The sequence below is a fragment of the Patella vulgata genome, chromosome 2 (assembly GCF_932274485.2).
Source record: "Patella vulgata chromosome 2, xgPatVulg1.2, whole genome shotgun sequence".
Lineage (NCBI taxonomy): Eukaryota > Metazoa > Mollusca > Gastropoda > Patellidae > Patella > Patella vulgata.
The window spans coordinates 34,285,687-34,313,435 of NC_065880.2; the positions used below are offsets into that span (position 1 = coordinate 34,285,687).

The 27,749-nt window shown below is 35.8% G+C and overlaps 1 protein-coding gene across 1 annotated transcript; it reads left to right on the forward strand.

The window, feature by feature from the left end:
* The first annotated feature begins 2,071 nt into the window (after window positions 1-2,071).
* Window positions 2,072-27,749, forward strand: LOC126810684 (long-chain-fatty-acid--CoA ligase 1). Its single transcript, XM_056098895.1, has 22 exons — window positions 2,072-2,388; window positions 2,999-3,186; window positions 4,724-4,835; window positions 6,059-6,126; window positions 8,141-8,236; window positions 8,690-8,789; window positions 11,624-11,796; window positions 12,310-12,342; window positions 13,222-13,273; window positions 13,675-13,748; window positions 14,357-14,434; window positions 15,099-15,233; window positions 19,232-19,314; window positions 19,520-19,670; window positions 20,204-20,276; window positions 20,573-20,661; window positions 21,440-21,556; window positions 22,186-22,239; window positions 23,373-23,462; window positions 25,143-25,244; window positions 26,163-26,234; window positions 26,808-27,749. Exons 2-22 carry the CDS (start codon window positions 3,001-3,003, stop codon window positions 26,946-26,948), a joined length of 2,079 nt encoding a protein of 692 aa, XP_055954870.1. The 5' UTR covers window positions 2,072-2,388; window positions 2,999-3,000; the 3' UTR covers window positions 26,949-27,749.

Genomic DNA, 27,749 nt, shown 5'->3' on the forward strand with positions numbered 1-27,749 from the left:
GTTCCATCACTGCTACTAGCAGATTTGGGATGGAGGGGGGGGGGGGGCTGATGTCGGAGGACCTGGTCCCCATCATGCCCCATTGTTAATCCGGCCCAGGGCATGGGCTATGATGTAGCGTGTTATGGGGAGATCTTTGCCGGACTACTCTTATTTCCAATTGCAAAGTTGTTTTTTTTTTACGCGCTGTTTTGTTTGCTATACTCTCCGGTCCTTGATATAACTGACTGATATGATATGATGCAGGGGCGTAAATGCGGGGGGGGTGCAACACCCCCCCCCCCCCCCCCCAGGAAAAAAAATAGTCAGTCGCAAAATCAGTGCAGTCGGTCGCAAAATAAGAGCAGTCGCAAAATCAGTGCAGTCGGTCGCAAAATAAGAGCAGTCGGTATCAAAATAAGTGCTCACCGCACACGTCACGCTACTCACGCAAAACTTTAGTATAAAATAACCTTGTCAACTTAATGTGTTTCACACTTATTCTGTTGTCAGTATGTAGGTCTAAGAACAAAATTTCCCCCAGGGAGAAAAATAATCGGTCTCAAAATAAGTGCAGTCACTGCAGTCGGTCTCAAAATTATGCATCGCCGTCTTAATGAATTAATGAGGTAAACAAATAATGCCAGAATAGATCCTAAATACTAGTCGGTCGCAAAATCAGTGCAGTCGGTCGTAAGATATGAGCAGTCGGTATCAAAATAAGTGCTCACTGCACACGTCACTCTACTCACGCAAAACTTGAGTATAAAATAACCTTGTCGACTTCTCATGTTTGAAAAAAATATTTTTCACCCCATGGCAAAAAAATAGTCCGTCTCAAAAAAAAGTGCTCACCGCAGTCGGTCTCAGACTAAATGAATTAATGGGGTGTTTTCTGACCATCAAAGTCCAGGGCATTTCAGAGACCAAGTAAGCGCCCCATTGAGGTAAAGTGCCCTCAGGCCCAGTCCTCAAAAATTAAAAGCTCAGTTACTTATCGGCGCTCAATTCCATTATGTCATCATTCTTCAACTCCTTCTCTGTCTTATACTATCTCATCACTATCATATTCACAGTTACAGTGAATCGCCCAGTTAGTAGTACCACTAGTGAGTGAGTCGTGGGTCAAAAGACTGTAGAATTGTTAGTTCTACTCTCACAAAACAGGCGACATTGACAGATATAGGCCTCAAGATTCTGTCCCATTTCTTATCCTCTCGTTAACGAGAATTTGGATCCATATTTGCCATGACATTGACTAAAATTGTCAGGCACAGTCCCAAAAATTAAAAGCTCGGTTACACATCTCAAATTTTTTCGCGCCTGCGGCGCTCGATTCCATTATAACATCATTCTTCCACTCCTCTGTTGTTTTATACTGTCTCAGCACTATCATATTCACGGTTATACTGAACTGCCTAGTTATGTTAGTAGTACCACTGGCACTGGTGTGTGGGTCGTGGGGCGTCAGACTATACAAAAGCTCTGTCAACTCTTGCAAAACAGGCGGAATTGACAGGGGCAGATCTCGAGATTTTGTTTAATTGACTCACATTTCTGGTCCTCTCGTCCACAAGAATTTCTCCCAGCAATGACCTCAAATGCTAAGATATTGACTCAATTTTTCAAAATTTTCTCAGGTTGCTCAGTGTTATAGGCACAATCATATATGACATAAACTTTATGTCAACTTAAATAAAACTGCTTTCCAGCGAGACAACGATCGACAACTATATAATTATACAATGCCATCTATGTTCTACTGGGACGCTTAATGTTATAGCCAGTATTTTGTTGACATTCATTGTGGGGTGGGAGTGTGGCTGGGGTGGCCCCCTAGATTTAGACCTCCCCCACCCCATCTAGATCCGCTACTGCACATGGCCCCTACAAAACTCGCACCTGTGGTGCTCGGTTCTTGACTGCGTCACTCGTACTAGGGGTATGGGCATCAGTCAGTCGCATTTTGGCTAAACACCCCCCCCCCCCAAACAAAATCGTTATGTACGCCCCTGATATGATGTAATGTGTTTTCTTATTGAAGTGAACATAACTAGATCTCCATGTGTAGTTAAGTATCATTTATTGATTGACGGTTGTTTGCTCCATATCTACAGTATGGTACGTATAATAAATCTGATCAAGTTTAACATGTTGACACGTGTTTGCACCGCCCCCTTTTGTACGATATCATGTGACCGCATTGTTTTTCTTTCAGACGAAAACCAGTCTCACACTGATCCGCAGTGAATATTTGCTAGGCCGCTACAATCTAACAAAAACAACGTTGTAGAAATAGAAACAGGTCATATTTTATAGAAAAAACAAATACAAATTTACATATTTCTGACTGCATAAAGCTAAAAGTATTTGTGAAAAGGCTACTGATTGTAAGCGTATGTGAAATAGGTAAGATCTACTTTTAAATTATAGTTTTTCTTGCACGCATCAGTTACTTCATATATCCATCGGACTTAAACTTTGTACAGCAAACTTTGAAAGAACAGCCTGTAGAGTTTAAAAGGTGAACCGAATCGAATCGTAATACCTTATTCATAAGTATAAGTATGCCTCTCTGGTTTGTTATTCTAACAATATTTTGTTTAGAAGACCTTATATGCGATAATCAGGCAGTAGCCTATAAGGCCATTTTAAATATCATTTCCTATACTGGGACATTTAAATGTCAAAGCTACAAAAGTTCCAAAATTTAACATGAAGCCACATGAAGGGTGATTATAACAATCATTGAATCTATGTCAGGGACAGTACTGTGGACCATGTCGATTGTTTATAAAGAGGATATATATATATATATATATTTAGTGTACAATAAGTCAACTCGATGTAGCATGTCGGACAGCATATAAGTCAGCATTCTAGGAACCAGAGACAGGTCAACTATATACAGGACAACCCCTATAGATTTGTGTGTAAAGTTTGTATTTATTTAAATCTCAACTCATTTTGTTTTTAATTAACTCGTGAAATAAATTCTATATAAAATGTATAATTACAGTCATGAGTGAGGAGAACCTGGTAGAACAGCTGAATATTTTATTTGGTGATAAAATAGGCGGTGTTGTCGGCGGTGTAGCCCTAAGCCTGGTAGTAGCTGGTGCTATAACTTATTACATCATGTATTCAACAAAACATACACCGATCAAGACGTCTATTAACATGGAAAATCAATCCATTGAAGTAGAGGTAAGAAGTTTATTTTACGTGATATCATGGACCTTATAAGGTCCATGGTGATATTTACCTTAGTATTAAAAACATTATGACGGCAAATACCTTATGACGTCATTATCTCCCAGAAAAGTTGTACTGATTCGGTAAATTATAGAGAATTTTCATCTATTGCAATATATATAGATTTCTGTTTAACTTAGATGCTTAAAACAATGAATTTGCTCTCATTCATGGACATTTGACACAAAATTCAACAGAAATTTAAACATACTTTGTAACTTTCGTATAAAATCTGACATCACAAGGTAGTTTAGGGCCTCAGTAAATTTGTTAAACTACATTTTTATACGCCCACATTTTTATGTGGACGTATTATGCCGTCGCCCCTGTCCGTCCGTCCGTCCGTCCGTCCACAATTTGTTTGTGGACACTCTACAGGTCACAATTCTTATCCAATTTTAACGAAACTTGAAATATAGGTGTATCTCCAAAAGATCTCGGCTGCTTTCGATATTGGCATGTATCGGATCGAAACTTCATGGATTATGACCCCTGTTTGTACGAAAAATCACGTTTTTAGCTTGTGGACACTATAGAGGTCACAATTTTTATCCGATTTTGTTGAAACTTGAAATGTAAGTTGATAACCCAAAGATCTCGGTTCCTTTCGATATTCGCGCATATCGGACCGTAACTTTCTGAATTATGGCCCCTGATTGTACAAAAAATCACGTTTTTAGCTTGTGGACCCTATAGAGGTCATAATTTTTATCCGATTTAAAAAACCGTTTTATTATATCACCGTTACACCCTAAGGATGGCCGAGTTCGAATGTCTTGAAAATCAGTCCAAAATTAACAGACAAAATGGCTGCCGTTCGTTCTCAAATAGCGTAAAAATATGGTATATCAAGGTTGTGGACCCTATAGAGGTCACAATTTTTATCCGATTTTGTTGAAACTTGAAATGTAAGTTTATAATCCAAAGATCTTGGTTCCTTTCGATATTCGCGCATATCGGACCGTAGATAACAAACCTTAATCTCTCAACCCTCTCAACGTTTTTAGCTACGTTCTCGTAGCTAATCGGACCGTAACTTCCTGAATTATGGCCCCTGATTGTACGAAAAATCGCTTTCTTTTTAGCTTGTTCTCTATCCATCTCTCGAAAATGTGGGCGTATCCTGCCTGGCAGCCGCTGGTTATAAATACAAAATAACATTAAACCGTTACAAATTATAAATACATTGCAAATAAATTTTAAAACTTATTTTACCAAGTAAAAATCATAACGCAAGTTATATTTCCCAAAAGTAAAAGGAGCAAACGTTTACAACCGACATTAATAAAATATTTACGTGTTTCAAATTGTTCACGACATCATTGTATCTTGTGACGTTTCAAAGGAAAACCTTATCTCCGATTACTGTATACATGGATCGTATCATGCTGTATAGAGCTGTATTTTCGAAGTCGTTTATCGTCTATTAGGATTGACATTTGAACATAATTTCACATTACACTGAACAATATCCTTTCACTTATTTCAGCCCGGTGTGAGAATATCTGGATATTTAACCAAGGATTCTGAGTTAATGAAATATCTATTTGAAGATTCTCAAACATTGTATGAATGTTTTCAAAGAGGAATTCGGGTGTCTGGTAAGAATGTATTACTATAAGCATGTAACTGTTACAATTAAAAACTAGCATAGATTGATGTATCGATTTATCGATAGGGTCGCTTTTCCACTGTGTGGCTTCTAATTAAGAAGGGGGTGGTTGCATGGGGCTTACGACTTTCCCCTTGCTCGAATTCTGAAAATTCTGTATTGACACAGGGAACATGAACCTGATAATACATAAGGTCCATACATGGACATATTTCCACGGGTTTCCAAGTGTTTACCGGTCAGGGATTAGATCCCTATGTTAGTGTTCGGATGGAGTTTAGCGTCCTACTTTTCTACATCGAGCGGGCTAATAAAGACAGGCGTACGCCATACAGTGTACTACTCCTATATCGAATTTCCATGGCCCGCGACAGGGCAATCAGGGCCCTGGGACAAGCAGCTATTGTTTGGGAGGGGGGGGGTCACCCACCCCGGGCTCGAAAATTTTTGATAGATCATGGACTCGAGCGTCATTTCGGCGTCAATCTAGGGTAACTGGAGGTCACTTTGCTAAAACACAGAAACTGGGATTTAAAGGAGACTAGTCGCCAACTCAATATCATCCAGTCATCGACAATGCAAACACGACTTATTGGTCAGTTTAAATCAACATTGATATTGCTATCTTACCGCGAATCTCATCTGTCAAGGGTTCTTTTACGCGCACCCCAATGTGTACACGGGACCTCGGTTGTTCCGTCCCATCCGAACATCTAGACACTGTCCTTGTCAGGCCATTCAGTATGCACCACTGATAAGGGGGGACCTCGCTCGAAAATCCCAAGGAACTTGCTTGACCAACACCGGGAGTGAACCCGAGACCTCCAGGCTAGCGAGTCACCGTCTTACTCACTGGGCAACTGTGGCTCCCGTTTCGTATGGGGCGAAACACCTGGCAGTTGGAATTCGACGAAGGCTGAAATGACGCTGTCCGGGCAAAAATTTCCTTCATGGTACACTGCATGGCGTATGCCCGTCTTCATTATCCCCGTTGGTGCATACAAGTAGGGCGTTAAACCCCATTCATTTCATATAGGAAGCGACTTCTGTCCTTAATTTGGCCTTGCGCCTGTCTGTCTTAAAGGGACAGACGTAAAGGGTTTCTGTTAGTGATTTTGTTCGTCAGCATGACTTAAGTTTTCACAATAGTCAAGTCTTATTACCCAGATAGGTAAACACTACATTTGTTTCTGGGTTTTTTTCTTAATACAGAAAATGGTAACTGTCTAGGTAGCAGAACTGGACCAAACAAATCTTATGAATGGATCTCATATCCTCAGGTAATATTTAATTTTCGAAAATCGGCAAAACCTGCCGACGCCAGTAATGGCAAGAAAAGTCCACAGCTTGTTTTGAAGTTTTAAAGAAGCTAAATCTCTATTCTTTGCCACATAAATGGGTCGCAACGCATATTATAATGTAATATGAATGTAGGCCTATATACACTGATTAACATTCAATCATTTCTGTTTTATTGTAATTTCTAATCAGTTATGTTCGGCGTAATACTCGAAGAATCCAAATTGAATGACAGTCTTTGGCGTCTGGTTATTCCAGTCTACGCCTGGAGTATGTTCAATCTCGTTCATCGAGTCGTGTGATAGAATACATAACTCTTTTTGATTAGAAGGATGTTTTAATACTGGATAAAACTCTACATATGAAAGTCATTGTGGTTAGATATAATAACGTCTATATACAGCTGCTCCTACTAGGACTCTGAAGACCTCATTCTCCCGGGGTCCGAGAGCAGAGCCTCTCCGAGGTCTCGAAAGACCTCAAGGTCTCTCCTTTTTTCCTAATTCTAAACCAGGCTTTTCATATTGTGGAGCAATATCTGTCGCGCCAACTGTGGCACGCTATAGTTAATAGAATTAGTAATCAGAACAATGAAAACTAATTATTAAAAGTCACACACCTTAACTCTAGACAATAAGTGTTAAGCTTAAATCTTATATCATATAGACACTCCGAGTATACAAGTTTCTACAACCCATTTAATTACATAATACTACATGTATGTCATAAACCCCACACTTGATATAGATTAAATCTTACAATTAATCTGTCTCTTAATATGTCCAAAATGAGTTACAAATAAAATATGAATTCAGAATACAATATTAAAATTTACATCCCAAATGATATTGTATTACAGTCGCTTCATTACAAACGACGTTCGAAAGCATTCTGACACGCGATTCGTGTGCCAATTTTAAAATTTTCATTTTGTCTTAAATATTGGATATCAGAAGCCTAACTTTTCACGTTAATATAACAACATCAATGTTGATTTAAATTGATCAATAAGTCATGTTTGCAATGTCGAAGACTGTGGTGATACTGAGTTAGACTTGCCTCCTTTAAATTAGTGCACTATATTTTCTAAATGATTTTGAGAAAGGTTCAAGATATTAATGAAATTCAAATGATCCAGCTCCAGAAACCACACAAATATGTCTACATGAAACACCAATTGACGCAATTAATAAAACAATACATGAACGAAGAATTCTCACTCATGGACTTAGACATAGATAGAGTTTTAAATTTAGTGAAATAAACATAATTTTGTCCATGTTATTTTCATTTGTTTAATGTTTTATTGTATTAATATTTATATTAATATCTAGAGTTGTGAAACATTTGATAAAAGCCATTATCATACAAATCAAGATGATAATAATTATATATCCGCTTTTATCACCACTTACTGTATAGCTTATCTATATCAGTTGTTTACTTATTAAATTATCTTGGCGAAGGAGTCGCGGTGGCTCGACGAATAAGACACCGGCTGGCTAACCTGGATGCCCCGTGTTCGCTCCCTGTGTTGACCGAGAAAGTTCTTCTGGCGTTTCCGGCTTGGTCCCCCCTTGTCAGTGGTACAGGACGGAGGACTTGGCAACGGACAACATAGTTGTTTGTGTGCGACGAAAAACGGAGGTCTCGTGTACATTAAATAACCCTTAATGCACATAAAATAACCCTTGACAATTGGCATTCAATATATGAGTAGGCCATAGTGTCGCTTTTACTCTGTGTAGCACACGTCTCTATGGCACATGCACGTCTTCATTAGCCCAGTCGACGCAGAACAGTAGGACGTTAAGCCCCATTTCATTTCATTTTACACGTACATTGACGAACAGTAACTTATTAACATTTCGCATTTATTAATTATTACAGCTCTAATTTTTCCTTCATACTCTATTTTTATTCCGTTTCGCACCGCACTTCTCTTTATGCATCGATATGAAATGGAACTATTATACCATTATTATTTATATTTAGGTGTATGAAAAGGCGGTGAATTTTGGATCTGGATTGATTAAGTTAGGTCTTAAGCCAGGATCATTTATTGGTATTTATAGTGCTAACAGAATAGAGGTAGGTTTGATTTAATAATTCAATCTGGTTTTTTACTCAATATAATTTCTGCAACTAGTCGGCTTGTCTATTTATTTCCAATACATACATGTACGCGGTGAATTCATAAATGGTTGCAACAAGTCTCTCTCAAAACTTTTTGTGAATTTTTGATTATGGACAAATAAAAACATTCTACAATACAAGTCACAATGGTTATTTTCTAAATTGGTGTTGACGGGTTTCGATCAAAAAAATAAACTGGTTTCCAAATTCCTGGAACTGAAATCTGTGTTTTCAAAATTAAGCCACCTTGAATGAGATCCATGGGCCGTGTATTGGATTTGTATTGAATTTGTAATGTATTCTAAAGGCCATTTAATTATAATGGCTTATAATGCATTGGTCTGTTGCTTTCAATTAAGAAGTATCATTAATTTGTGTAATTTAGGCCTACTATTGTATATTTTGTAGTGGACTTTAGCAGAACAAGCGTGTAATACATTCTCTATGGTGACAGTTCCATTATATGATACATTAGGAGTAGAATCCTGTCAATATATTATTAATCAGAGTAAGTTATCCATTATCTGCACATTCAACAGCCGTCATTTATCTACATAGTTAATAATCGGTTAACAACATATACTTAATTTGAAAGAATTATTGCCCCTGATCGTAAACCATTAAAGGGACATACTATCGTAGATTTTGTTGTTTATTGATTCTGGTTATATAAAATTTCTTATTAATTTGGAGTTCTTACGAACTAATAGTAAGTGCAGGAGAACCGCACTGTACACAAACAAACCCGATCAGACAAATCTGGGGACAATGGGGCACACAAGTTACACAGACGTTAAAAGCAATAAACAACAACCGTATCATGGCCCAGAAAAAATGAGTACACTATTTAAGATGAAATACTTAAAAATATTTCTGCCCGAATTATATTCTTCAGATAATTTTCCGTAAATGTTTTCGTTCGTCCGCCCTTCATAGACATTTTCCCGGAGACTGTGTTCCATTTGATTCGGGAGCCATGGTGGATCAGTGAATAAGACGTTGACTCGCTAAGCTTGAGGTACCGTGTTCGATCCCTGCGTTAGCCGAGAAAGTTCATCGGGTTTCCGGCGTGCCCCCCCCCCCCTTCCGTCAGTGATGAAGGACAGAGGGCCTGGTAAGGGAAGGGACAGCGTATAGTCGTTCGGGTGGTACGGAAAACCGAGGTCCGGTGTACGCATTGTTGTGCACGTAAAAGATCCCTTGGCAGTTGGAATTCGATATAAGAGTAGGCCATAGCGCCGTTTCGGGAAAAATTTCCCTCGTGTATGGCGCATACCCCAGTCGGAGCAAAACAATACGGCGTTAAACTCCATTTCATTTCATTTCCATTTGATTCAGTTCCGGGGATTGCGGTGGCATTCTGGATGGATTAATGGATTAGTACCTGATTGCCACTGACTAGTATGTGTTTCAGCATAATTGGGCTGCAAGCCACACAAACAGGCCGACTCATAACTATTTCGAGGAAGCCACTCCAGACTTTATTTTTAAAAAAAGATAAAAATATGAATTATCCAATAATTACTTGAAATTGTGACGCGTGAATCCGAATTTAATCTCACTCATATAAACAATCTACCCCAGATTTATGTATTAAGAAAAAAAAGATCAATGGTCGCCTAAGTCCCAAACCGGGATTACGCTATAAGGAAATAAAATGAAATGGGGTTTAACGTCCTATACTGTTCTGCTCCGAACTGGGCTAATGAAGACGAGCATACGCCATACAGTGTGCTTTGAGGGACTACGGCCTACTCTTATATCGAATTCCAGCTGTCAAGGGATCTTTTACGTGCACGCCAATGTGTACACGGGACCTCGGTTTTTTGTCCCATCCGAGCGACTAGACAGCTGTCCTTGTCAGGCCCTCCGTCCTGCATCACTGATAGGAAGAAATATGAAATTCGACTATTTGTTTATGTGAACTGATATGAGTGTGATGTGACGCCTCAGTCAGGAAAAACATAATTTGACATTCTTGTTTAAAACATGAACTAGGTTTTAACAATATTTGTGTGGCTAACCTGCAATATGGAAATGTTAATGATGCATCAGTACAACACTTTTTGAATTATTCCACTTTAAAATAGTGTCCTCGTTTTTTCTGGGTCACCCGATATATCAAATCAATTGAATGAATCCGGGTATCCACTGTACAGTCCCATGTCTATAGAGATACAGGCTTCACTTAGTAGTTATCGAGTGTCTTTTCTTTTAATTCGCCGCACTTTCGTTTGGTCATTCTTTGTGTCTTTTTTGTACGACCACATTTTCATGTGGACGTATATTGTCGTCGCCCCTGTCCGTCCGTGCGCAATTTGTTTATGGACACTCTACAGGTCACATTTTTTATCCGATTTTAACGAAACTTGAAATATAGGTTTACCTTCCAAAGATCTCGGTTTCTTTCGATATGTGTCGGACTGTAGCTTCATGGATTATGGTCACAATGTTTATCCGATTTTGATGAAACTTCACAATATATGTTTATAACTCTTAAGTACGCGATTCCTGTCGATATTCGCGCATATCGGACCGTAACTTCTTGGATTATGGCCCTTGATTGTACGAAAAATCGCGTTTTTAGCTTGTTGTCCCTTTAGAGGTTACAATTTTTATCCGATTTGAAACAACCATTCGAATATATCACCGTTACAGTTGAGTTCGTATTTCGTGAAAATCGGATCGAAACTGCCCAACAAAATGACCGCTCCTTGAACGCAAATAGTGTAAAAGTATGTAATACCAAGGTTGTGGACCCTCTAGGGATCACAATGTTTATCAGATTTTGATGAAACTTAAAATATATGTTTATAACTCAAAGTTCGCGGTTTCTTTCGATATTTGCGCATATCGGACCGTTACTTCTTAGATTATGACCCCTGATTGTATGAAAAATCCCGTTTATAGCTTGTGGACCATCTAGAGGTCATAATTTTTATTCGATTTAAAAAAAAAACTTAGAATATATCACCATTACACCATCATGATGGTCGAGTTCAAATTTCATGAAAATTGGACCGAAACTGCCCGACAAAATGGCCGCTTCTTGAACGCAAATAGTGTAAAAATATGTAATACCAAGGTTGTGGACCCTCTAGAGGTCACAATTTTTATCCGATTTCGATGAAACTTAAAATATATGTTTATATCCCAAAGATCTCGGTTCCTTTCGATATTCAGTTAGACCATAACTTCCTGGATTATGGCCCTGATTGTACGACAAATCGTGTTTTTTGGTTTTAATTTGTTCTCGGTCATTGTAATGTTTGGGTATTGTAATGGGATGCTAAAATAATTAATTTTATCTTAAAATAACTTTGGTTTGAATTGTTTATAAAGTTGGTACATCAGTGGTTGTATGTGATAAACCAGAAAAGGCACAGATTTTACTGAAGCAGGCTGCAAAAATACCCTCACTGAAGTATATTATACTATTTGATAAAATAACCGAAACAATTACACAAACAGCAAAGACATGTAATATTCAATTATTACATTTTTCTGATGTCGAGGTAAGTAAAAACTCTTTGATTCATCTTTTCCAAAGGAGCTTTTTTTTTTTGTTGCGCAATTCATTGATATATTATATTAAGTCATTTCATTGATGGAGTTATTCAAGAACCACAATCATCATTAAATTTAAACATGATTTTGTTTGACAAATTGAAAGCACAACAAACCCAATCATTCGCATATCCCAAAAGTAACGATACGTACTACTTTACGTAAAAGCACATCTGAGTAGAAATAACACGTCTATTAGGAATGGGTTGGCTTGTGCGAAAATGAATTATCATTATTATATGTCTTAGACACATAAAGATGGCCGTGTCAACCAACGTAAACTTTAAAGCTCAATTACTTCATGGTTTCTTCTTGGTTTTAACACGCTGCCCGGGCAAAATTTCCCTCATAGCACACTGAATGGCGTATGCCCGTCTTCATTAGCCCAGTATAGGAGCAGAACAGTAGGACGTTAAACCCCATTTCATTTCTGGTTTTAACACAGATATTTTTATTGATAGGAATCTGGTAAAACTAATCCTGTTAGTCCAGTTGTAAGTATACATTGATCTCTCATATTCTTTGAATTCCATTTAGTAATTGGAACATAATTAAATAACACACTATTTATGGATAACAATTACTATGGTTTATTACACCACGACGTTTCAGCAAGGTTTCAGAAGTCATTGTCAAGTATTAATCAACACAAATAAATAAAATGAAATGATAAATCAAAGAAGATTGTATCACACACACACACTAAAAGACCAGTGTGAACTATCTAGTGGGGTGCACGACTATGGAATATGTTTTATATGATTGATCTCTCATACCTGACCACCACTGTCAGCAAACTTATGTTCTCTTATAATTCAGTTATAATTTAACTGAAAATAAGTTCATTAATCAGCCTAATTATTGATAAATATTAATATAGACATACTAGCCCCCCTTACATATAACCCTCTGAAATAATACCCCTTATTTAGTTGTTTAACATTAGTTGTTTAGCCTGGTTGGTACAGAATAGTATAACGTTAAACCCAATTTCATCCATTCACACTAAATGTAAGCCTACATCATTTTAGTTGCAAACTAATCAAAGAATTTGTGTCATCAAACGTTGTATATTAATTAATGTGAAATGTGAGCTCTGTAGGAGACTGTTAGTTGTAAATGGTTATAATTTTAGCATAGTTTTTATTTCATGGAAAGATTGGGCATGATTAAGAACATATATTATAGCCAGACAGTGAATACAAAAATGCAAAATGTCTATAAATATTATTTATAGCCATTTTGCATTTTTGTATTAAATAATCTAAATTTTATGTACATGTACAACAGTATTTTTTTTATCTTATAAATAATGGCCTTTATAACTTTTAATTATCCTATTTTCTACCTATATATGCATATTGATATTATAGTTACCCAAACCAGAAGATCTAGCAACAATATGCTACACCAGTGGTACAACAGGTAAATGCATACTTTATGATTTAATTCATGAGTTAAGAATATTATTTCCTTTAGTTTGTCTATAAAATTTAAAGCCACCCTACAGTTTTTATATTAATGTATAGTCCCTTCAAATATGTTAGCGTCTACTGTCTCAGCGAGTAAGACGCTTGCTCGCTTGCCGAGAAAGTTTGCCAGAATTATCCAGCGCGGTTTCCCCTTGCCAGTGGTAAGGAAAACTAAGGCTCCATGCACACGCTGGCATGCAGGCAAAAGAACCCATGACAAAACTTACCCCATAGAACACTGTATAGCGTTTCATTCATTCATTCCTTATACAGTGCAGTTCCTTCAATATTTTATATAGAATAATAATAATATTGGAGTAAAAAGTCTTTAAACTAACATGTCTATATTTTCAGGAGATCCTAAAGGTGTTATGTTGACACATTCTAACTTAGTATCTAATATATCAGCTATAGCAGCCACTCTAGATGTACGTTCAATTTGAATTTGTTTATTAGAGATCATACATTATTATATTACTAAGAATTGTTTCAATGGTATTTGGCGATTGAACTAGACACACTCAGGACACAATTGCTTGATAAGGGCAAGAGCGAGGAGCCCAGAAATGACCAAAGCAAAGTTTACACAGCATTCGATATTTATTATTTTACACGTAGATTTAACGTGGATGAGTATTGGGGTGGGGGAGGGGGGGGGTGTTATTGTCTCAATACAATGCTTCGGTAATTTTGATACAAGCATGTGGTAATTTATTTATATGCGTTACATATGCGAGGTAGTGGAATTTTGTAAAGACAGTGCCGTTTTCGTCTATACTCTATTTTGAAATTCAGGGGTTCTTTAACGTGCATAGGTCGCTCTCGACGCTTCGTCGCATCCAAACTTTCCTTGTCAACCTCACGGCGGGATTCGAATACGGTACATTCTAGTTGAGCCCCCCCCCCCCGTTACCTAATCACCATTTAACAGATATTCACGAAAGTCCATAGATTTATCAATTTGCGAGCTGAAATCCCCTTAAATATAACGACCCTTCATTTCTATTGCTTCATCTATTTTTCTCTTGTGTTTCAGAAAGCGTATATACTCACTAAGGATGATGTCCATTTATCTTATCTGCCATTAGCTCATATGTTTGAAAGAGGCATGCAGGTAAGGAAGGATTGCAATTATAGAATTTGGTGTTATCAGTGACTAGCCGCGGTGGCTTAGTGAGTAAGGCGTTAGTTCGCTAACCTGGAGGTCCCGTGTTCAATACCGGTGTTGGCGGAGAAAGTTCGTCGTGATTTTCCGGCCGATTTCTCCGTGTCAGTAGTTCAGGAGAGAGGGTCTGGAAAGGAACTGCGTCTAATCGTTCGGATGGGACAAAAAAACCGGGACAAAAAAAAACTGCCCCCATAGAACACTCCAGTATCCCGGTTGGAGCATGAACGTAAGACGTTAAATTCCATTTTATTCATTCATTGACTTACATCACCAAAAAAGGATTTTATAGTTCACAAGACAGTATTAATATGAATATGATCTCGTATAATTTGAATATTTGTGAGATATGTAGAGATTTTATGGACGACTTACACCATCAAAACATAATCCCGATTTGAATTTATCTCCCTTGACTAAATTTACGTAGCACTGAATTTTTAAGATGCCTGATCTGTTTGAAGTATGCCAAAAAAATTTATTTATGTAACTATTTGTGTCTTTATAGTGACCTACCCATATAATTATAAGCCATGAGGGTTTCGTTTGGGCTAGTTATTTACCGATATCGAAATAGATCTTTAATTTGGGCTTCACTTATTATATGTTCTAGTTACTATTGTTTATGCACGGAGCAAAGATAGGATTTTTTCAAGGTGATATTAAACTATTAACAGATGATATGCAGACATTACGACCAACTTTATTTCCCACAGTACCCAGATTACTCAATAGGATGTACCAACGTGTAAGTAGGCCTGCCATCACATATTTTAATATTAGGGTCAGCAGCTTAGTGCTTGAAATACTTAATAATTGGAGACGGGAGAAATAAGGGGTAGATATAGCCAAACTGATAAACAACAATTATTAAAACTACTTTTCTACAACGTACACCAAGTCTTATTTCTCACCGAATGCCTCATTTCTGATCAGCGATCATTTGTCAGACAAAGAACTCTGTTCACACTATTCCAGCTCTCGCCATACAAGCGTACATTCTGAAATAGCTGACAACCAACCCCGATAATTATGTATCAGGTGGTACCGCAAATATAGCTTATAATGCGTCTGTGTATTTTGGCGCACACTTGTCGAATGGAAAATCGCCAGCAAAAAAATCACCAATATGTGCTGACCTTTAGATATAGACACCTGAGTTTGTCGTTCCACCTGCGACGATCTGTTGATGCCGGGACTAATGGATACAGTAGACATAATATTGGAAAAAGATCAGAATTCAAGGGCCACACAGTTGATTATAAAGGGGGTGTATGTCAACGATGCCAGTGGGAGAGGGCGTACATTTCGCGGACATTCTAAATCAGTCAGTTAACAAGAAATTGTTTCATTTCATTTTCTCTCTAGCGACTTCTCAGCTGCATTTATTGTCGGTACGACTACGGTCGGAGTTGAGAAAAACGGAAATCGACGAGGAGTACGGCCTACTTGTCACAATGAAATCACGTCATAATGTCATGACGTCACATCTATTGTTGATTGTCGAAGAAGAAAGAAGTCTATCTAAATATCGTGTGCGCTTTATTGAAAATTGTTTAACTATTTTTCAAATTTCCACGTTTTATTGAAGTTTTCAACACTTTAATATCAAGTAAGTTGACTTTTTATATAAACTTTTATCTATACTTCAAAATAATTCAACTAAAAATCTCCCTATATTTAAAATATAGCGGAAAAATAATAAAAAAAATTGATTCTTTCGGCCTTGTCCATCCTTTTTTTTAGTTTTAAATTGTATTTCAGTAATGTTATTTTAAAATGAATAAATCAAATAGCGTCAGACAGTACTAGATATATGCATGTTTGTATTATTATATCTATATTATTCTCTTTTTGCAGAGTTTTAATTATGCCTTTCAACTGTTTCTCAAGAAAAGTTAAAGTTGATTCGATGCCATGTAAGTTTTTATTTAATTTTGTTCTCAATAAGATAAAGAAAAAAAGATAAGGGGATAGCAGACTTACTAAATGTTTTTAAAAAGGGGATTAAAATATAATATAATTCTAATAATTCATTTCTATTTTAGCAAAGGAACACAATGAAAGAGAAAATTTAAAGACAATTCTCAAGAGAGCATGGAAACAAATTGATGAAATCGCCGAAAGATACCGAAAGGAGAATGCAGCAGAGAAAAAAAGACCCTCAAAGGATTTGGATAAATTGATGAAGAATCGTCAAAGTAGAGTAATTGAGCTTCTAGATATTCACCGTTCAATTATTCAAGCACAGAAACGTGCGCAACAGCAGAAGATAACTAGTGAAAGAGCGGGAAAACTTCTGCAAACTGACACGTCTGGTGTTAATCAAAATAATGTTGAAATTATACAAAGCAAAGATATAGAAAATACCAAATGTCAGGAAATTAAAACAAAAGACAGAATACCCGAAACATTGGCTGATGGTTTGATTGTTGCTACAAAATATACTAATGTTGAAGACAAAATAAACGAAGGGTTAGCTGATGGAGTGGATGCAGCTACTCCAGTGATGTCACGAGGTATGTTGCCCTCTTTCTTCAAAATCATCAGTACTGCCACCTTTTCTATACGCCAAATGTAAATGTTATATCTTTTCTTATAATTATGTTATTCAACGCGACTACATATTCTGTTATCTGGAAACTGACCAAACTAGCATTCGAGGGCAGTTCTATAAATGAAGGACTTCTAGGCCTATATATTATAATATTATAGAATGAATTTGACTATAATGGTGTCTATTTTACAGAAAAGAAAGTTCAACTTCATATTGGAGGTAGAATCAGAAAAAGTTGCAGACAATTTTGGACGACTGTCACCCGACCGTTTAGAACATGTCTTGGAGAACAAAAGGAATCTAGACAATAAGAAGGATATAGAAAAGGTAAATATAATCTTTATTATTGATAATATTTTTTAAAAACCTCCGGAACTGTATATTCTAATCTTAGTATTAGCTTGGCTGTGTTCTTCTATATTAAGCGGATTAATTAATTTTTACTGAAAATAGAAAGGAGTAGAATGAAATACTATTTTATACATCCATTCAGAGGCAGAAAAGTTGGACGTTAAATCCCATTTCATTTCGGTTTATCAAAGATATTAAATTATCATATTTTTTTATTATTTCAGACAGATGATGGAAGAAGAGTTGTGATTAGAGATATAATTTTATTTTCATTAAAAAAAATGTTATTTAGAATAGAAATTGTTCTTTCAATTAGAGAACATTTATCCATATAATAAAAGTGACAGTTTGATAAAATATAATACATTTCTATTTATAAACTTTGAATCGTGAATTATTTATAATATATACTTTTATTTTTTATTTTCCATATACATTTGTTGATGAAAATTTTATTTAATAAATATCTTTTTGATATATTTATTTGTTTTTCTAATTCTGTTATTTTAATTAAAATGGACGGAGGTGGGGAAGCGTGGGGTGGGTGTGGATGGCAGGTGGTTAGCGCGTGCGCGTTGTATCATAATATCTGCCATTGAGTCAACTGGCGTGGTTTCGATTCAACGGTTGTACGTGACAAGAAAAAGGGTCGCATGTCCAACCTTTAGGGTTTTCTCCAGGTCCTCCGGTTTCCTCCCACTACTAAAGACCCCTACGCGCAAGCGAATTATTGTAATAAAATTGAACTCCCCCTCTCTCTAAGTTGCTCTTTCTAAGTGAAATAATTTATTTTCTCTGACTTCGTTAATCGTTATTCACCGCTTGAATAGCAATCTGGTTTATTCACTGACTATGCGTTTAATACTGCTAGGGGTTACTTTGTAGTCCATTATTCTATTGTTTTCTAGTGTTTGTTTTTAATTAGATCCTGAAATAGCCATATTAAAGATACCTGAACGCCTTACATGTGAATCCCGAATAACGAGGTGAAAAGCAAATAACAAACAGCTCGTTATTCGATGCTTGAAAAACAATGTGGACTATTTTTCGTCTAGAAGTCGTTTTGTTGTGTTTTATGCTACTGGGGGATACATGGCATCCATAATTTTAGTGATGGCTAGCTACATATTTGAATCCCGAATAACAAGTTAAATATCGAATAACGAGGTAGCGTATCCCTCATTATTCGCTATTGGTAAATAACGAAAAACGATTCAACTTCACACTGCCTCGGCAGATTCATCCCCAAATATAGCCATTAAGAAATCTCATCGCAACTATTTTTTTAAAAATCCCAACTCGATTACTGTATTACCTTACACGAAGACTTGTAATTATGAAACATTTATAGCAAATAGTTGAAGAGAAATGTATAGCAAATAGATGATTAGACATTTATAGCAAATATATAGCAAATAGATGGTGAGACATTTACATCAAATTATGATGAGCCGTTTATAGCAAATAGATGATGAGACATTTATAGCAACTAGGCCTAATGCTAGCATCTTAGTGTATTTCCCTTCTATGCCACGATTTTTAATGACTTCAACCCTTCCCATCGCTATGTTCATATTATCTTGCCAGGGTTATCCAACATTAAAGTTTGTTTTAGTTGCCATCAATGATTGTTGTATTTTGTTTTTGATCCATCATTTGTTAGTTCTTTAGTTCTATGGTTTAATTAATACCACATCTACATTCCTAAGCCACAATTGCCCAAAAGATAACAAACAGTGGTGTCGAAAAGACGTAATTTTCTTTATTGGCCTAATTATGTCTGGGCGTTTGTTGTTTTTTTTTGGGTTTTTTTTTTAATAGCTTGTATCTTATTTTAGGTTATAACTGGTGTTCGAGGTAGTAAAATTAAATCAACATTATTAGATTGGGGAATGAAAGCTAAATTAAAAGAAATTAAAAGGTAATACATATATATATACATAGATAAAATCATTTGACCCTTTGCATGATTGGGATTCTCGACTAAAACATTTTTCACGGATGGAACACGGTCATTCTTAGGGCCAAGTCACATTAAACAATTTGATATTAATAGCAATTCGATATCGTCGGAATTAATAATCGAAATTACCTTTTTTAATGTTTGAAAAAATTTGTATCATTAGAGGTATTATTAGAAGAGACAGCATCTGGGATAAATTAATCTTCAATAAAATACAGACTTTACTTGGAGGAAGAATAAAAATCCTAATATCTGGCTCAGCACCACTTTCTGAACCAGTTTTAAATTTTACTAGATGTGCTTTTGGTTGCTTGGTAAGTTGACTTTGTTTGATTTTGAAACCCAATGTTTATATCATAGTAGAGAACCAGATGAACTTCCTATGTTCTTAAACCCCAAAACCATCATATAGCATAACTCAAACTGAACATTCACCCGACACCTCAAGAAACTGAATTATCTCCACATAAATGAAATGAGGTTTAACGTTCTGCCCCGACAGTGTGTTATGAGGAAACCTTTTGCCCGGAATTCCAACTGCCAAGGCTTCTTTTACGTTCACGCCAATGAGTACACTGGGCCTCGGTTTTTCGTCCCACCCGTCCTGCGCCTCTGACACGCCGATAACCAGGCCGGAAAATCTCGATAAACTTCTCGGCCAACACCAGGATCGAGGACGGGGCCTCTAGGATCGCGAGCCAACGTCTTACTCACTGAGCCACCACGACCCCCTTCCCTACATGAAAAGAGGATCTATTTTTACTGAAATGAAAAGCAGTTAAAATGGGTAAGCGAACGGGACAAGAGAAAATATTATTATAAAAAAAAATGATTTTATATATTGTAGGTGTTAGAGGGTTATGGACAAACAGAAGCTACAGCTGGAATTGTATTTAATATACCCGGTGAAAGTATACCAGGTGATCTTTTTATTCGTTCCGCAACCTTTCCTTTCCGGATTTACTCCATTTTGGTGAAAACCTTCTGGCCGTGTTCATTTTGAACAGATTTATTTTACATTTGGTGTGAAGGACAATAACAGGATGAACTCTATCGATTTTCTCTATTCTCCGTCCATCTATTGTAAACTGTGGGGATATCTTGCATGACAACAGCTTGTTTCATAATATGATGTACAGTATCAAATTTATGTTGATATCTTATGATTGATATTGAAAAGATAATGATTATTTTAAATCTATACAATTTTTTGTAGGACATTGTGGGCCACCTTTAGTGTGTAATTATGTCAAATTGATTGATGTACCAGAGATGGATTATTTTGCTGATCAAGGAACCGGAGAGGTAATATAACATCTTTAGATTTGTTTGATTTTTGCGTTTCGGTTCTGGAATTCAGTTTTTTTTTTTTGCAAGCATCTAGACTTTTTGCTACTTTGTACCTTCATGTTTGACCATGCCCCGTGAAATGAAAGCCTCCATGCTGGCCCACATAGTCACACAGAAGAAACAGCTCATAAGATAGGCCTATGATATACCAATTTTTGTCGGTTCCAAACTAGATCTGGAGAACGAATCATTACTATGTGTTCAAACTAAGCCAGATTTAAAACAGACAAATGATTCCGTAAGGGAGATAACAACTTCATAGGTTGTCTTCAGTTTAGATGCATGTCTGAAGCCGCATGGTGCCAGAAGTGAAATACTCATTTTCTTTTTTAAGTTTAGCAAACATAAGGACTGAAAGGTGTTCTTTATAGTAATCTTGAAGATTAAAACTAAGTTATATGCCACTAAGTTTTGGCCTCGATGTTCGTGGATAGGAATTAGTTATCTTAGTTATCATTCAAACGTTTGTTTACGATCTCAGAGAATAAATATATATGGCGACAAGAAATAAATAGAAAGTACTGGGAAATCCGTTATGTCGTGAATGGTCTAAAAGTTTATGTTTTAGTTTTAGATAGAAATATTATACTGTTAGTCAGAAATGGTATACTTTTTGTCAGGAAGTAACATATTATAGCATTTTAGTCGTTTGATATGAAAATGTTATAAATGATATGACCGTTGCTATTACATATATTAGTTAAAGGACATGTTATGACCATTGTTATTACAGATATTAGCTAAAGGGCCTAATGTATTTAAGGGTTATTATAAAAATCCCGAGAAAACAGAAGAAGCATTGGATAAAGATGGTTGGTTACATACTGGTGATATAGGTACTTGGTTACCAGTAAGTATATATAAATGGTTATAATAATATTTAATTAGTTGATGAATGGATGGTATAAGAATTTGTTAATGTGTTGGAACATACTGCTCTAACCATGTTTGAAGTTTAATCTAAAGAAATCGTTCTTTTTTAAACCATATTTGAGTTTTAACCTGAAGAAATCGTACTGTTGTGACCATATTTGAGAGATAGCCTGAGGAAATCGCACTGTTCTAACCATGTTTGGGGTTTAACCTGAGGAAATCGCACTGTTCTAACCATGTTTGGGGTTTAACCTAAGGAAATCGGACTGTTCTAACCATGTTGGTGTTTAACCTGAAGAAATCGCACTGTTCAAACCATGTTTGGGGTTTAACCTGAGGAAATCGCACTGTTCTAACCATGTTTGGGGTTTAACCTAAGGAAATCGCACTGTTCTAACCATGTTGGTGTTTAACCTGAAGAAATCGCACTGTTCTAACCATGTTTGGGGTTTAACCTGAAGAAATCACACTGTTCTAACCATGTTTGAGTTTTAACCTGAAGATATCGTACTCTTCTAACCATATATGAGGTGCTGTTCTAACCATGTTTGAGGTTTAAACCGAAGATGTGGATATCAGTTAATGTTAATTTGTTTTCTTTTGTAGAATGGAACTTTGAAAATTGTTGATCGTAAGAAAAATATCTTTAAGCTCTCTCAAGTAAGTTGTAGAGATGGCAAGTTGTTTTATTGATATAAGTGTTTTATATGTATAATTTTATACATTATTGGACCATTAAATGGACCCCAAGGCTACTCGTCTTGCTGTTGTTCTTCTTATTATTATTCCTCTTGGGGTGACGCTTTTCGCAAAAAAACCTTAAGGACCCGCCAATTGTAGCAATATACGTCGTCGATCAGATATGGAAAGCCCAAAACCTTTAAAAAAGCTTACCACATCCGACGTCCGACATATTCTCTCCTGCCACAGATCTTTATTAGCCTGTGATCGTCTACATTACAATATTTAAAATTAACATATCTCTCTCTCTCTCTCAAACCCAACTCCTGTAAATGTCTAACCAGCGTGGTTAGACTCGGGAAACCGCTACATCAAATGAATGTCTAAAGCATCTAGGCGTGTCTAGCACTAAAAAATGTACACAATGTCTAAAATTATTCTAGCCCCGCTCTCTTATAAGTGCCGAATGACGTAGGCTAATTAGTAATTTTCCACTCACGTGTATTTCAAACAAGTTATCCTTGAAAAAAGTAAATGACCAACAATTTACTAAACCATAGCTCTGTTACGTATCAAAATAACCAGCATACATTTTATATTATTAGTTATGAACTTGGAATCAATAATTTGCAAAGATAAACATATTGTTTCAACCATCATATATTGCTCCATTCCTTGTCTATGAATTTGAAACGAATAATTAGTCCATGACATAACATGGTCGCAACGACAATATTTTGACAATGGAGAAGGCAGATAACATATGTATTTATCAAATTATAAATCATGTTCTCTGGTGCACTTATATTCGTCTAATACAATTTCGCATAAATTACCAAATAATATTACACAATCCAAGTTAGTTAGACATGGAACTGTTTCTTGGACAATATCGCATTGATTGAAGGACTTACTGGGTTCCTTGTCCATATAGTAGGTTTGTGCTTGTTTCATTAGCTAGAATAATATGTTGTTTGTGTCAACCGAGACGATACTAAAAAGGTAAATCCCTTATTGAATATCTTATCTATACAGACTTCTCATTATATTAGGTTAAACAGCGATATAATTTCTCCACTTTTCAATGGAAACGGCACAAATATCTATTTCAGGGAGAATATATAGCAGCTGAAAAAATAGAGAATATTTATCAGAGAAGTAGTTTTGTTGCACAAGTGTTTATTGAAGGGGATAGTTTAAAGGTAAGTACGGGTTGCATTTTGGAAACAAACGAATTACCTGATATATTGTCTTATGGGGGAGGGTATGAGATTTATCAGACTACTAGCATACGATTTTTAAGGTATCGGTTATATAATTGCATGGACCGAATGTCACTGCAGATGGTATCAGTTATAACTTGCATGGACTGAATGTCAGGTCGATAACCTCGTAATCAATGTGTTAAAGGAGGTCAGTTTTATTAGGTTTGTACACGTATCTTATTAATGACAAACTATTAAAATATGAGCCATTAAAGTTAATCAAAGGTGGTGATATCGCTATGTAAATATCATGCTAGATATTGAAAGAAAAAAAAAATAAATACACTAACACTTCAAAAAATCTTATTCCGTCAATCATTTTCTTCCTAAAAATAAATCTGCAACAAATGAATTTGCGTTATATTTAAATCGTCTAAATTCAAACTAAGCGACCTACAACCGGTAGAAAGCGCTTTCTTTCGGCTGTGCGTGTATCTGATCAAAGGTTGTTAGACTAATCATCTTCTCTGTTTAGTGGTGGACAATATGGACTTGGGTATCAAGGATGTAAGTCAGTGTTATCACACCACCGATTGACCTACTTGGTGTATCAGGGCCATTAAGATGTGTGGTTAATATATCATTTCACGAGGTGATATATTAATATTATAACAATGGATATATATCTATTAATGTAATTGCTGAAGACAAAAAGTCAATCGCCCTTCATGTTTACAGATCAAATTTAGGGTAAATTAACATGGTATATTTCCTAGTCCATTGTCTTCTACTACATATTTAGTCATAGTTTTGTACACATTACGAGTCCCGAGACAGTTAATCATTAGCCATAGCGGGAGGCGATTTCTTAAAACAATGTTTAGGTCACGATTGTAGCACTGGAATATATTTGTCGGTTTACTGACCAATCAAGTAAAGAATACATCGTTATCTGGAGGGTTTGTTTCATCCAAGTTAAGCCAAGGGTGCGCTTCCTGGCTTTAAAAGATAGGAACTGGCTTAGACATCTTGTCTACGATATCACACTTATGGACTTCTTTAGACATCATGTCATGTTAGTCAGAAGAGCTTGAAAGTTTTTGTTATATTAAGGAATCCTTATATCTATATATCTACAGATATCATTTCAGAATGCAGATAACACTTGTGTGGTTTTCAGCTTGATTTAGTCATTATATGTTGAGTGTGTGTTAACAATGGTGTTTGAACGTTAAAGTGTGGCAATTTTATGCTGTTCTACAATTTGTATCAGCCATGTTATAAAGATATATAAACATAGATTTAGAAGAATATGGGTTTCCAGGGTTATATATATTTAATTAACCAATATGACACAAAGACTGCTAGTTTTAGGAACCCAACGTGAAGTCAGATTATTATGGTCCAAACAAGACGGCCGTACTTTCCCCGTTAACCAGTCTAGTTATTGACTTAATTTGTATTAGCGGTGTTATAAAGATCTGTAGCATAGATTTGGAACAATACGGTTTTCCAGGGTTTATATGTAATTGGCTAATGATGAATTTGGCTGAACAATTTAAATACACGAAGCGGAAGTCAAAATAAAAGTTATCATGGAAATTCCAACATAGTGATTCTCTAGGCTTATGGCGACTTTAATGTTAATAAATTATCTGTTCTGGTTGTTTCTTTCAGCATTTTTTGATGGCTGTAGCTGTTTTAGACGAAGAATATATTTTAAAATGGGCTAAAAATAACAACCAACCAACCTCCTTAAAAGAACTGTCACAATCTCAAGTAAGAATATATTATGATACTAAATCAGTATAACATAAAAATAGTAAAAAGGAATAATAATTATACATCCCCTACCCTTTGTGACAATCTAAAATGTGTTACCGGTTGCCCTGCTATAGCCCCAGAACTATTATTTCGTGTGAAGAATCGGGGGCGTATTCTTGAACCAGAAATGAACTGAAATAAAATAATATAATAATCCTATATTTATATAGCTCGATAATATACTAAAACAAACGTTTCTATTGCGCTTTTCAAGTTTTCTCTATTGAACAATGGACACGCCTCTGTAAATGGACAACCCGGATAACGAAGACGCGCATCGGCCGTATATGTACAGTGTGCTATAATTTCGCCCTGCCAGCAATTGAATTCCAACTGTCAAGGGTTATTTTACGTCCTCGCCATGATGTACATGGGACCTCAGTTTTTTCGTTCCGTCCGAACGACTAGACGCTGTTTTTTGCCCGACTCTCCGTCCAGCAACACTGGAACTTCTCAGCCAACACTGGGATCGAACCCAGGACCTTTAGGTTATCGAACCAGCGCCTTAATCACTGAGCCATCGTGACTTCATTTTTGGAATAAAGTGTATACCTATATAATTACTGCTCATTAAATATGCATTTTGTAAGGTTCAGATAGAGAGCTGGTCGTTGTGGCTATACTAGTTTTTTATTTTTTAAAAAATAAAGATGTTGAAAATGAATATGTTTAAAATTTCAATCAAATCCAATTAATACCCAAACCATCGGCTGGCATATAGAATTGATTGCGGGCTTGTCATGTAGATAAGTATCAAAATAATAATTTATATAACATGTGAAGCCGAAAAAAGACCTGCAATAAGCAGATTTAGCTGTTACATAATGCATGCTTAAACAAGAGACATATAGCCTGTTTATTTTCTTATTACAGGAAGTTAAAGATATCGTGTTAAAAGATTTATTAAAGTGTGGTAAAGATGCACAGTTAAAGGGCTTTGAACAGGTAAAAACATGACAGTACATTGATTACATATATAGCTTTGTTAATAAATATTTGACAATATCCAAAGCATTATGTGTTACTTTACAGTTCGATTAGTCGCCTGTTTATTGAGGGTATAACAAAATATCATACATATACTAATCTATAATCAGCGCCAATTGCTTTGAACGCAGACAGGGCTTTATGGAAAACATTCCAGGTCTTTATAAAGAATCCTTAATCTATGATCAGCCCCAATTGCTTTGAAAATTGACATAGCTTTATCAAAGACATAACAGATCTTTATTAAGAATCCTTAATTCTTTAGTTCTGGGCTCATTAAGTTGATGCAAGATCAAAGACATAACTGAGTAATGATATAACTGAATCTTGAACTAAGAATTAATAACTCTTAATAAAGACCTGTAATGTCTTCCATACAGTTTTCGGTCAATAACTTTATTTATTTAAGATATTTTATTTCTGGTGTTGCTTTATAATCTACACAGATAATTCAAATAGCTTATAATTTCATATGTATTATTATAGACGTTCTGTATTATGTTATTTATATGTTGGGGTTTTTTTTTACAGATAAAGGATGTATATCTCCATCCAGAATTGTTCTCCATAGAAAATGGTTTACTCACCCCCACATTTAAAAACAAAAGACCCGCTCTGAGGAAAAACTTCAAGGGAGAAATAGATGCTCTTTATCAAAAACACCAAGATTAATAGTCATGGAAATTTGTGTCAGAAGAGACACCGAAACGTTGCTCAAAGCGACTATCCACAAGAAGATAACCATGTTCATTTGTATATAGACAAATTCTTGCCATACTATATGTCATAGTAATTAATTATTAGACCAATTCTTATCCTATTATGTCATAATCATTAATTATTAGAAAAATGTATACTCTAATGTGTCATATTCAATAATTATTAGAAAAATTCTTAGACTATTATGTCTTGGTAATTAATTTTTAGACAAATTCTTAAAATTATATGGTAATCATTATAATTGTTAAAATCTATTAAGAATTAACATAATTAATTCAAAGGTGAACAAGCGTCTAGAATATATTTGTTTTAGAAGAACTTACTATTGTATGGAGTAGACCACGGAAAGTCAGTGATACAGGTCTGCCTGAAAAAAATCTCATTGTTCTGATTAGTAGGCAAGCGAACTTGGCAGACCAATGAAAGCAGTAGATAACCGATGCTATGTGACGTTTCAGTCGTTATTGTGACATAATAATAAAACTATAATAGCCAATCTGATAACTGTAAGTCCGTAGACTCTATGTGCAAATATAAATGGACTCCCAATACCCGCCGCCCCCGTCGAAATTTCAGCATCGTAAAAGCTCCATCTTTATTGAACTCGATTGCGTCATGCAATGATTTCCTGGTAATGAAACCACAAGATGGAGACAAAAGGAATATCATCCACCATCTTTACAACTGTCATTTCATAATTATATTTTTTGTATATATAAAAATTTGTAATAAATATATATTTTTGGTACAGCA